Source organism: Temnothorax nylanderi, unplaced genomic scaffold, assembly GCF_030848795.1.
Source record: "Temnothorax nylanderi isolate EJ_2023f unplaced genomic scaffold, tnyl_v1.0 TNYL_tig0028_pilon, whole genome shotgun sequence".
NCBI lineage: Eukaryota > Metazoa > Arthropoda > Insecta > Hymenoptera > Formicidae > Temnothorax > Temnothorax nylanderi.
Genome location: NW_027249090.1, coordinates 954,249 through 967,644, shown reverse-complemented (window position 1 = coordinate 967,644; position 13,396 = coordinate 954,249). Strand labels below are relative to the sequence as shown.

Sequence of the window (13,396 nt, the reverse complement as noted above, 5' to 3'; positions counted from 1 at the left end):
ATTTCTTCAAATACTAATTTTAAAATATGTGTGCTTCTAGGACATTATCAAATTGGGTTCTTGAATTTGAAAAATGGGCACCAAGTGTTGTTGTAGTGTCGTACAAAGGTTCTCCAGCTGGCAGAAGAGCGATACAATCTCAGATGCGAGCTACAAAATTCAATGTTCTTTTAACGACTTACGAATATGTCATAAAAGACAAGGGTGTGTTAGCCAAACTGCAGTGGAAATATATGATCATTGATGAAGGACACAGGATGAAAAATCACCATTGCAAACTTACCCAAGTGCTGAATACACATTATTTGGCTCCTCATCGACTATTGTTAACCGGTACACCATTGCAAAATAAATTGCCAGAACTGTGGGCTCTTCTGAATTTCTTGTTGCCTTCAATCTTTAAATCCTGCAGTACATTTGAACAGTGGTTTAACGCTCCTTTCGCGACTACTGGCGAGAAGGCAAGTATTTGGCATAAAGCACATTTTAATGCAGCTCTATTTAACATTACCGCTATCTTGCATAGGTGGAGCTAAATGAAGAAGAAACTATTTTGATTATTCGTCGTTTGCACAAAGTATTGCGGCCTTTCCTATTGAGACGTTTGAAGAAAGAAGTAGAATCGCAACTACCTGACAAAGTGGAATACATTATCAAATGCGATATGTCCGGCCTACAAAAAGTTCTTTATAAGTACGTATTGTCTATTCTTAATTTCTTTGTGAAACTAATTTGTGTAAGCATAATATATAAACAAAAATTTTCTGTCAGGCATATGCAAAGTAAAGGTGTACTACTAACCGATGGATCGGAAAAGGGAAAGCAAGGAAAAGGTGGTGCCAAAGCTCTTATGAATACAATCGTACAACTGAGAAAACTATGCAATCATCCATTTATGTTCCAAGCTATAGAAGAGAAATACTGCGAACATGTAGGCACGCAAGGTTCTGCTGTTATTACTGGGTATGTATCTCAACAATTTTCGAGCGTTTTATACATAAAATATCAAATATTTATTCAGTTTTTCTTTGTTATTAGGCCCGATTTATATCGCGCGTCTGGAAAATTCGAGCTTCTGGATCGTATTCTTCCTAAATTGAAGAATACGAATCATAGAGTATTATTGTTTTGTCAAATGACTCAATTAATGACAATTATGGAAGATTATTTAAGTTGGCGAGGATTTATGTATTTACGATTGGACGGGACAACAAAAGCGGAAGATAGAGGAGATCTGTTAAAGAAATTTAACGATCCCGGTTCAGAATATTTCCTTTTCTTGCTATCCACACGTGCTGGTGGTCTTGGTTTAAATCTTCAAGCCGCTGATACCGTTATTATCTTTGACTCTGACTGGAATCCTCATCAGGTACATAAATATTAACATATAGAACATAAAAATTATCGCAGTATTGCACTTGGTCATGATATATGTATTTGCAGGATCTGCAAGCTCAAGACAGAGCACATAGAATTGGACAGAAGAATGAAGTGCGCGTACTTCGATTAATGACTGTCAATTCCGTTGAAGAGCGAATATTAGCAGCAGCAAGATATAAATTAAATATGGACGAGAAAGTTATTCAAGCTGGTATGTTCGATCAGAAGTCCACTGGCTCTGAGCGACAGCAGTTCCTTCAGAGTATCTTACATCAAGACGATGCTGACGATGAGGAAGAGAACGAAGTGCCCGACGACGAGACTGTAAATCAAATGATTGCTAGGACAGAAGGTGAATTCGAAAAATTCCAGAAATTAGATTTGGAACGGCGACGTGAGGAGGCCAAGTTGGGTCCAAATCGCAAATCGCGGCTGCTAGAGGAAGCTGAGTTGCCCGATTGGTTGGTAAAGGACGACGACGAAGTGGAAAGATGGACCTACGAAGAGGACGAAGACAGATTCCTTGGAAGAGGTTCAAGGCAACGTAAAGAAGTTGATTATACAGACAGTTTAACCGAGAAAGAATGGTTGAAGGCAATTGACGATGATGGTGCCGAGTATGAAGAGGAGGAAGAAGACGATAAGAAAAAGAAAAAGACACGGAAACGAAAGAAGAAAGGTGAGGAGGACGATGAGCCTATGCCGAAGAAACGAAGAGGTGCCGGGTCCCTGGTCGATCCTAAAATGAAACGGGCTATGAAGAAACTAATTACATTAGTTGTTAATTATACCGATAGTACTGATGGCCGATTGTTGAGTGAACCTTTTATGAAATTACCTTCAAGAAGAGAATTACCGGACTATTATGAAATCATTAAAAAACCTTTGACTATTAATAAGCTATTGCAGAAGATCGAGGAGGGCAAAGTAAGTATTTATTTATTGTATCATTTTTTTACATTCTTTGTATAAATGTACGCCTATAATCTAATAATTTTATTTTTCCCAGTATGCTGATTTAGATGAGCTTGAGAAAGATTTCATGCAACTTTGTAAAAACGCTCAAATTTATAACGAAGAAGCATCTCTAATTCACGAAGACTCGATAGTGTTGCAATCCGTCTTTACAAATGCGCGTCAGCGTCTCGAAGAGGAAGGTAATAATTCCGATGGAGACGATAAAGGTATGAATATATTCTGTTATCTTATCATGTAATTATTTAGCAAACGTTAAAATTTAAATAAGATGGAAATTTTCTTTTTTTAATGCTTCTTTTTTATTTATTTTTTTTATTAAACAGATGGTGAAGATGGTTCAGATGCGGATTCTAGTGTAAGAATGAAAATTAAATTAAAAGGAAGAAAAGGTGAGGGAAGAGGCGGCCGTAGAAAGAGAGTTACTAAAAAATATATATCCGACGATGATGATGATGTCGATGATAACTAAGAAGTATTGTGATGCTTCTTGAAGCTAACAATTATAACATAATTTAAATATTTAATCAAATTATTTCGATTATGTCAATATTTGAAATAATAGCAGAATCTTATTAAAGTACAACCAAGAATTGTATGTATCGCAACTCGATTATCGCAGTGGAGTACAGCTGTACTATTGTAAACTTTTAATGTGTTGTTAATTTTTATAATTAGTGAACTCATCGATAAATATTGAATGGCGAATATTATCATAAGTCTTATTTAGATATATGTGTCTCGATATAAGAACAGACATAATGTGTTGTAACTTTTACTTCGGATAAATTTGTGAGTAACGAACATCTACAGCATACTGTACAGATAAAAGATTAGCATTAAGATTTATTTCAAATATTGTTTTAATCTCTCTACTTTGCGATGAAGTCTGATTGAATATTATATTTGAACTCCGACCGCTGGGTTTTGTTTCGAATTCGCGTTTCGAATTTATTTTACTATCGGGGATAGCGCAGACATTTGGGTACGTTACTCTATGCCTCGCCGCAGTAATACAATGTATGTTAGATTTCTATAAGTGATCACAGATATACATATGCACAGTAAAGAAAGAAATTTTTAGTTTGCTGAAATGGTATAATTATTTTGCAAATATTTTGCGACACAATTGTGGGTATATTGGAGATGTTAGTCAATTTCACTGGCAAATAATTTATCGCTGGACATCGGATTTTTTATGCAGATTATTGGAAAAGAGCAATTAATATTTAGGTTATTTATAATATCCAACATATTTATACTGTAACCATTGAAATATATACATACTAGAACGCGCACTGGCAGTCGAAACGCGAAGGAAGGATAGGTGCTGTCAGAGAGGCCACTTATCGTACACTAGCATGCGTACAAAGTTAGAAAAAGACAGGTGGCCCCCTTGAAGCGTTAAATAAGAGTCTATCCTTCTCTCGTTTTCCGCTTAGCTGTAGTATAGGCATTGCGCGTTCCAGTGTGTATATATTTCAGTGGCTGTAATATATGTTTAAGTATAAATATGTTGGATATTAGAAATAACTTAAATTTAGTTTGTTGCTCTTTCCCAGCAATCTATTGCATATAAAAAATTCGATGTCTATTTATCACTATTGACACTGTTAGCAAATTAATCTATGTTTTAATTTTTGAAGCTTTATCTCACACACAGATGTGTCATTATTTAGTTGGATCGTATAAATATAATGGTATATAGGTATAATGTTCATTTATACATATATCACGACGATTATCCTTATTCGGTAGAAAATTATAAACAAAAATTTTTACCCGGCAATAATTTTGATATTTAAACTTGACAAACTTAAAAATATTTATGTCGCAGTTTTTGCATTTAAAAAATTAATCATAATTTTGGAACTTTGTATTTTTTCTACTCACAGCTGCTCTTGGAATAAATTCGTTGGCGCGTGATGCGATACGATGCTGACCTACATTATTATGTAGGTCGACATCGTATCGTATTACTCGACCAATCAATATTAATAGGTTTTACTACAGGCAACTTAATTTACTGAATACTGATAGTTCTATCTTTTTTTTTTATTGTGCTTTGGATTTCTACTTTATTTTGCTTACCAAATTTAATTATTGTTTATTTCTTCGCGGCAAAATATAAGGGCTACTTGTCAACCTTAGAAGAGTAGTTCGCGAATTGCGGTGATCGATGCAGCGAGTATTCTGTATATAAGTAATTGCCACGTGATAATGATTTTTAAATATTATACAAATGTATCTTTGGTATGATATATTCATTTTATCGACGATGAATATATTATATGATAGTTAGGATACGATATATATTTATCATGGTATATTTATACTAGAGTTTCAACTTTTTGATTTTTTACGTACCAGATTAAGGTAAGCCATTATACATATTCATAACGAATTTATCATAATTTCTTCAAGGTTTATAGTGACAACAGTGAATGTAACTCGCATGTGCGCAAATGTAACATATACTCGAAAAGTATTCCAAAAATAAATTATAGTGCATTGAATCAGCTACGTTAGGTATAAGTAGATAATGCGTGAATAAAGAGAGAAAGATGTGTGAAAAGCGGATAAAATCTTACAAATTACAATTTCTCTATGTGAAATTACTCTTTCTCCAAATAAAAGTTACACTCTTTATATAAGCTCGTCTTAATTTGATTAGTTTAATAACCGATTCTTTTTTATTTTTAGGTCTTTAAAATAACATGGATTTTTTTTACAATTAATATTTGTTGAAGACAACAATATATAAATATTACATAAATAGACAATTTCTAACAACAATGTGAAATAAATAAATTTAAGGCTATTTAAAATATATTTTTGAAAAATGCCAATGGTACACGGTCTTGTAGATCGTCCATACCTCTCTCTGATAAGATAAGAGCGATTTGGCAGCACATGGAAGATCAACACAGTATTAGGTAGGTGATTATAATGTTTTGGTTTATCAGTATATATAATATACACATATAATCATTTTAATTAATTTTATATAATAGACAATGTACTACAACGATATAAAATAAGTAAATTTAAGACCACATAAATTAAAAAAAAAAGATGCCAACAGTACGCGGTGTTCCCAAACGGTCACCCATTTAAGTACTGACCACGCTCAACGTTGCTTGACTTAAGTGATCGGACGAGAACTTGTAGAGTACCAACGTGATTTGACCGTTGACGAAAGTGTCTTTCTTAGAAAGAGGTGACATACTTCTTCATCAATTTTTATATTATATTTTATTATATATTTTTTAAAATATATATCTACATATTAATTTATTATTAATATTGATAAATACATATTAGTATATTTATGTAATTAACTAACTATAAAATAATATCTATATATAATACAATCATATGTATTATATCATATGTTATTATTTTAATTAATTTTATACATATATAATAGATGATGTATAACTGTGATATAAAATGAATCATTTTTAGGCACATAAAATAAATAAATTTAAAAAAAAGAAGTACTAACCGCGCTCAACGTTGCTTGACGTATGTACTTAAATGATCGGACGAGAATTTTTTTTTAAACGAGAATAATTTATTATTTCTTATAAATATATAAAGTTATTATAATATTTGTAGAGGACTTGATGTTTAACGTAGTTTGACCGTTGACAAATGTCATTTGTAAAAAGAAGACATATAATTCTTCATCAAATTTTCATTCCATAATCTACTGATCTATGAAAACTACTATATTTGTCTCAAAGTCTATTTGCATCTTTGAAACTCAATTTTGTGAAGAAGTCGATATTTATGTATCATCTCTTGTATTCTAATATAGCATTATCTCGTATTGCAAATATCGGTTATTCGATACTTTTTGTAAGGTAGAGTGTTCCAAACACCGGCCTCGCCGTTAAATGTGCGCCTGAAATATTTAGCAGGTTCTTTGTGCGCTTTGTATTATGTGCATTTAACATCCCGCTCCGTTCCGCTTCCGTATACGAGTTTGCGAATTTAATTAAACGTCAGTCACGTATAAGCAGGCGAAACCGGTACGCCGGCACTTTTTTTTCCTACAGAGAAAGATACGACTTTACTTTTTCTCATCCACGTGATGCGGATACCATATTGCGCCCTATTGGGCTTACTCGCGACAGAGAGGAGAGACATTTAAAAAGCGGCAAGGCAGTGGCGGTGGTCGTCGTTGCTTGTTGGCCTTTGACCCGACGTGTGTGGCCAGCTAGAACCGTTGCTCGTCGCAAGCGTCGCAGATTCCATGCCCGTCTGTTGGTGGCAATTTCAGCTCTGTTTTGAATTTAGATGGAATTTAGGCAAGCTGTTACGAACCGTCTGGTCATTTTCTCCATTACACTATCATTCGCGTGTACGCCGCATGACTGCTTGTGCGTGATATATATGTGTGTGTGTGTGTGTGTGTGTGTATATGTGTATAGATACTATTTTTTATAGATTATAGAATGAAAATTTGGTAAAGAAATGTGTCATTTCTTTGCAAGGAAGAGATATTCGTCAACGGTCAAATCACGTTGAACATATGTATGTATATCCAAACATTTTTAAGGAACAAAACTACATACGATTTAGCCAGTATATCCAGATTCGACAATTTCATAATCAAACTTATAAGAAACTATTTTGCTGAGGCTTCCCAAATTTCAAAGAATAGTCTGATATTTCCAATTCCATACGCGCACGAAAGATATATCGAAAATACTTTAAAATCAAGATTTATACCTCCCGAGGCACTTCTATGCTTGGATAATAGATATGGATATACATATATACAAAATAAAAACAATGTTTCAATAATAGGTATATCACGTTCCTAAACGTAAATTTCAACAAAGTATTACTAACCAACCTAACTCAAATAGTAAGGATAAATTATTAGATTTAACATATAAGCTGGACACACCAGAAAGAGATTATTGTGAAATCCCGGCTTCTTCCTCATAGTAGTACTGTATGATATAACTAGCAATTAATAATTTGTTAGATTTACCAGATGCGAGTAAATTAATTGTTTGTTTTTGTTTTATATTTATCATTTATAGCTTATACTTTTATAGAATAATTTACAATACTAAAGCTAAATATTAGTACTTAAATGGATGACCATTTGAAAACACCGTGCACTATTGGCATTTTTTAAATTTATTTATTTTATGTAGTCATAAATTTATTTATTTTATATTGTTATTATACATTTTTTATTATATAAAATTAATTAAAATAATAACCTGTAATATAATATATCTAATTATACATATATATTATCTATTATTTTATAGTTAATTATATAAATATATTAATATCTATTTATTAATATTAATAACAAATTGATGCATATATATTTATTTGAAAAATATATTAAATGTAACATGAAGATTGATGAAGAAGTATGTCACCTCTTTATAACAAGGACACTTTCGTCAACGGTCAAATCACGTTGGTACACTACAAGTTCTCGTCCGATCACTTAAGTCAAGCAACGTTGAGCGTGGTTAGTACTTAAATGGGTGACCGTTTGGGAACACCGCGTACTGTTGGCATCTTTTTTTTAAATTTATTTATTTTATGTAGTCTTGAATTTATTTATTTTATTATATTGGTATTATACATTATCTATCATATAAAATAATTTAAAATGATAACATGTGATATTAAATATATATAATTGTATATATTATTATTTTAGTTCATTACATAAATATATTAATATCTGTTTATTAATATTAATAACAAATTGATATATATATATATATTTAAAAATAAATGTAATATGAAGATTGATCAGGAAGTATGTCATCTCTTTATAAGGAAGACACTTTCGTCAACGATCAAACCACATTGAACATACAAGTTCTCTTTGGGAACACTCTCTTTGGGAACACCGTGTACTGTTCACATTTTTTTGGAATTTATTTATTTTATATGATCTTAAAGTTATTTATTTTATATTGTTATACATTGTTTTGTAATATAAAATTAATCAAAATAATAATGTATATAATAATATATATATATAATTGCATATATTATTATTTTAATTAATTTTATTAATATATTAATATCTATTTCTTCATATTCATAATGATAATAAATTGATATGTATAAATATTAAAAGTACTCTCTAAATCTGAATCAGTGAATAGTCACTGATTCAGATTTAGAGAGTAAGAAATATAATAATGGTAAAATGTTAATACATAATTCACAAATGCGTATATGAAGTCAGTATTATAAGAGCAAGATGCGTCATTGACTCTTTCCAAATGCAATATACATATATGTATTTCTACAGATCCATAAACGATAGTTGTACTTATCCGAATTCTCGTTTTTATCTTGTCTCAAGTGAATTACTGTTACCGAGAATGAAGAATCAATATCGAACTTCGTTTTATTTGAATTGATAATGTGACGGCTCGGAAATGGATATCTCGTAAACGGAAATGAATCTCGTTATTTAATTTTCGTTAAATTACTATAATTCTATTGTATTTTTTTAACAATACTTTTTTCTCTTTCCTCAAAGAAGATACTACTTTTATCCCAGTTATGCGAACGCTTCGTATAAATATCGTACGATGAATTTAATACATTTCGCGTATTTACGCTGTACGCGATTTGTTGTTTTGCCTGAAGCAGCTTTCGCTTTTGGAGAGAAGTCCCATTCGAAAAGATGTGGGGAACGGCGACGGTAGAAGGGAATAAATTGCTACCGCGTGTCTGATCGTATATAAAGCTTACCTCCTTGAATGGTTACTACTCGTGATTCGGCCCGATATCTCGTGGCATGCCATACGGGAAATGAGAAGAATGAAGAAGAGAGGGCGAACTCGTGCGTCATCGTTATTTTCTCTTTTCGTTCTCGCGTATGGCGATCAATTGGGGATGAAGTGGCAGAAATTCGCGCGTGACGGGGTTAAACTAGTACGATTTAGAGACACATTGATCCCTTTAATTCGAGGTATAGCTCTCCTGCAATTGTCAAAATAAAATTAATAAAACGATTAACGCGGCATATTAAAAAAAATTTAGGAGCAAAGGGAGAAAATCATCAGATAATAAAAAAAAAAGAAACATCAACACCACATTAATTTTTCATGTAAAAATTCTAGGTCGCATTGCATGAAGATGCTATAATAACGAATATTGTTTTTTGTCACTGCTATTTATTTTTTACTCCATCACATTTTTCACTTTTTTCTACCGGTATATTTTCTTTGAAGAACATATTGCTTAGCGTGTATTACTATCACTGTGGAACACCGCTTATCATGCCATCCTCTTCTTCTTCAAGGTAAGGCTAAGTGATGTACACGTTGCGGTATCCGTAGCTTCAGGCGGAAACTCAAATACAGATGCTATACATTTATACAAGATCGATATAGTTGTGCATACTACGACGCACATACGTACGGGAGCAATTCGAAGAACACGCCGTCCTGTGCATCCGGAAACGATGAACAGTATCATTTTCTCGTTACGACGATTGAGAGCGCGGAAGTTCCTCCAAAGTGAGGTCTAAGCAAGATGGAACGCGTCTGTCTTGTTCGGCGATAACATCGAAATGGTCGCGATTGCGAATCGCGTTGTTATAAATGATCAAGGTAATATGTAATTTGTTACGACTTGGTTAGTTTTAATGAAAGTATTTATCTTCCTACCTTTTCACCATTAAGAAGGATAATAAAATCATTCGATAATTAAATTTATAATTTTCGTCTACAATGCATATTTTTAATTAATTTTTAATATAATATTTATATATTTCTGACTATTATATAATAAATATAGATAGTAATTTGTTTAAATAGCAGTTCTGCGTAAAATTACAATGATTATAAAACGTATTTATTTTTGCTTTTTATTAGGAAACTAAACACTTACTGTATTCTGCTGATAACAATTCAACGTCTGTTAGAACACAAAAATAATATTTGTCTTGTAAACTATGGAGTCGTGTGGAACATAAGAGAATTTAATAATTTTTATTGTTTGTACTTAGAAAAATAGTTTCTTTTGACGTTTCCTTATGTAACTTTTGTCTTTCTGCACCGAGGAATATTACAGACTCCGAGAGAAAATACGCGTGTGCGCATCCTTTGAGACTTAAAAATTACCTTCCATGTGTATTTTTGCCTTATTCTCTTTATTTTATCATATGCATACAGGATTGTAAGATTGGTATATTCTTAACTCTTTTTATCGCGCTACCGCGGGATTGGAACAACGCTTGTTCAAATGGGATTGGACAAGCAAGAAGGTTGTCGCTCGGAACGAATGTTCCGTTTGAAGCAAATGATGTTCTAGGAAACGGATGGTAGTCACGATAACCTCTAGCTGGAAATTTATTATTATCGCGAAAAAATCGCGGCTGGGCAATAATACGCGTACGGCTTTTCGATAGCGCTAGGCACTTAACGGCGTCGCTCTCTAGATTGATATCGAGTAATTATCGTTCACGTGATGAAGCACCGTTTCCCGGAATCCCCCGTGCCCTCTTCTCCCTTTGGAAATAATACAGCATGGGCGTAAAATACGGGATATCCCGCTCCCAACATTACAAATCGCTCCGCCGCCAACTTTCCGATGATTTATGCAACCGCGCGATGACTGATGATCCTCTTTATCAGATAAATGTACTACCGTCCCGCGACGATCAAGTCCTCACATATTTGCTGCAACTTCCATATTTTACGGGCGCTCATTTATTCTTAGAGCTTAAACTGCGACGACGCGCGAGTTCCTTCTTCTCAAAATGTTTCTGACGCAGCGACAATGCGCAGCGTCAATAACATTATACTTCTCGGTGGTATTGATGTGCTTAAAGCGTATTGATTCTTCAAAAAATGTTTGGCATCGTGTCTTTTCTACAGGGTGATAATCGGGGAGAAATTGTTGAAACTACATACAATATTATTTTATCCACTCATTACGTAGAATAACAATTATTTTATTTCAACGACTTTTCGTGACTGTCACTATGTAGGTGAAAATGAAAAAATTCTGTTGTAAATGTTTAATTTTTCAAAGCGCGCAATATCATCTATTAAAATTTAAAAATAATATCATATTCCCTCGAAATAGTAATATTCTCCTACGGTTCAGTTGCGGCGCGAAGCTTAAAGAAATCGCGCTGCACGCTCTTAAAGCTGATAGTCCGTGTTGTCTGTAATGAGAGGCTATCTGCAGTAATGCCAAAGTGATCCGTGTAACTGCAATTGCAAAGTGTTACGACCTCCGCCTCGTTACGTGCGCAATGCGGGCGCACAACTCGCGCAACCGCGCAATATTACATAATTATCACGCGGGAGGTTTTGGCTCGCGTTCCAACTGCGGATACACGGCAAGGGGATTACCGCCATAACACTTTATCCATTAATGAAGTGGCCGATCGATCCGCGCTATCTCCGCGACTCGTACATCCTGCGGCGTACGATATTTCTCAAATATCCCCCCCTCGTGTATATCCCCGCGTTTTTTCCTCTTTACCCGCAACCATAACTCAATGCCGTGACACATCAAATCCTGCTTTAACGCTCCCGTATGTTTCATTGTACACGCTTCCCCGATCTCTATAATGGCGATTGTGTGTTTATATTTTATCGTATTAATTTATTTTGTTACAATATTTTTGTTATATTTCTTCGCAAAATATGACAAAAATTCGAAAACGGTCAAAATGCTCCGGATAAAAATACGATGCACCTGTTGTATAAAAAAAAATTCTGCGTTCCACAAATACTAAAAGCTATAAAAAAATGAAATGTAATATAAAACGCACAGAGTATGTTTATTAAGAAGCACATTGAACATTATTAATAATTTATAGCTTTGAATAACCATAAAATGTGCGGCAATGTCGCTGTTCATAAACCTTTTAATAATCTATTCAGAATATTATTATCTATTATTATTACAATTTATTAAATAAGACAATAGTTATTCTGTTCTCTATAAAATTCCAAAAATCTTCTAAGACTGAAGTGCGAAATATTGTTGAAGTGTTGCCTTTTAAATGCTTCCTTCTTTCTCGATTCTGTAGCATTAAACTCGTCATGTGATTTTCGGAAAATTACCACGCTACTATTTCTATCGTTTGTCGGTCAAACTTTAATTTCGGCAGCGACTCTGAGTGCTTTATATATATATATATATATATATATATCATATGTCATAAGTGACATTTACCATTTTCAATTTGAAATTGCCATTCGACGTCGAGGGAGGAAAAATAGCCGCCCATCACACCGCGACCGTCGAAAATTCTCGAGCTCGGGTTCGAAGAGGATAACTGATTGGGAGAGGTGAAAATAGTTCGCAAACGCAATTAAATCGCGCTATTTCACTCCCACAGGTCGTCCCCGTCTCCAGCCACTTTTGCGGTCGAAATTTAAATCAATCCCGTCATCTCGTTCTCTCTTCATCCCTCTGTTTAGCGGCCTATCTCTGTGTCTATCTCACCCTCTCGGAGGGATCCCCGGGATGCGCATAGTGGGATTCATTTGCTATCGCGCGGTTAACTTTCAACAATGTTGCCATTGTACATATTGTTCCGCATCCGCGACTCGCCGACGATGGGGTGATGCGCGACATACAAAGCGATGCGTATCCTGTGGCGGATAAAGCGAACATGCCTTCGGGGATGTTATCTCTGTTACGTTACTCGAGTACACGCGTTTGTGTGTACTCGAGAACGCCGCGGCGCGGCACTTCGCTTTATATAAACGCGCGCGCGACACGCATGGCGACATTCGACATCCGCTTTTCGACGCGATTTGTACAGCGGTCACGGGATACGTAATCGCTTCGGGATGTCATATCGCGTCGTCACCAATAGCGACGTTAATGGCTTTAATCCTTTCCCTGTTACAAATCCGCGCACATATGTCAACTGCAATCTGCTATATATGATGTCAAATGTTTATTATAAAAAGAAAGAATAGTATTGTGCATCAAGGGGAGAAAGTAGCGTTTTTCAGACGAGTGAAGTTTGCCAATCACACGAGTCTGAAAAAGCTTCGAC

General features: G+C 34.2%; 1 protein-coding gene and 2 pseudogenes across 7 annotated transcripts in view; 2 read left to right on the top strand and 1 right to left on the bottom strand.

Annotated features, from left to right (window-relative positions):
* Brm (ATP-dependent helicase brm) overlaps window positions 1–5,009 on the top strand; it is a 29,015-nt gene extending 24,006 nt beyond the window's left edge. For all 7 annotated transcript variants that reach the window (XM_071702121.1, XM_071702123.1, XM_071702126.1 and 4 more), the window contains 7 exons: window positions 41–461; window positions 527–693; window positions 772–963; window positions 1,039–1,369; window positions 1,444–2,307; window positions 2,390–2,564; window positions 2,682–5,009. In XM_071702121.1, coding sequence (XP_071558222.1) covers window positions 41–461; window positions 527–693; window positions 772–963; window positions 1,039–1,369; window positions 1,444–2,307; window positions 2,390–2,564; window positions 2,682–2,827 — 2,296 coding nt within the window. In that variant the 3' untranslated portion in view covers window positions 2,828–5,009. The remainder of the gene's footprint in view (window positions 1–40; window positions 462–526; window positions 694–771; window positions 964–1,038; window positions 1,370–1,443; window positions 2,308–2,389; window positions 2,565–2,681) is intronic.
* A 422-nt stretch (window positions 5,010–5,431) lies between these two features.
* LOC139770345 (5S ribosomal RNA) lies at window positions 5,432–5,552 on the bottom strand (annotated as a pseudogene).
* A 2,240-nt stretch (window positions 5,553–7,792) lies between these two features.
* LOC139770344 (5S ribosomal RNA) lies at window positions 7,793–7,913 on the top strand (annotated as a pseudogene).
* Window positions 7,914–13,396: the final 5,483 nt, after the last annotated feature.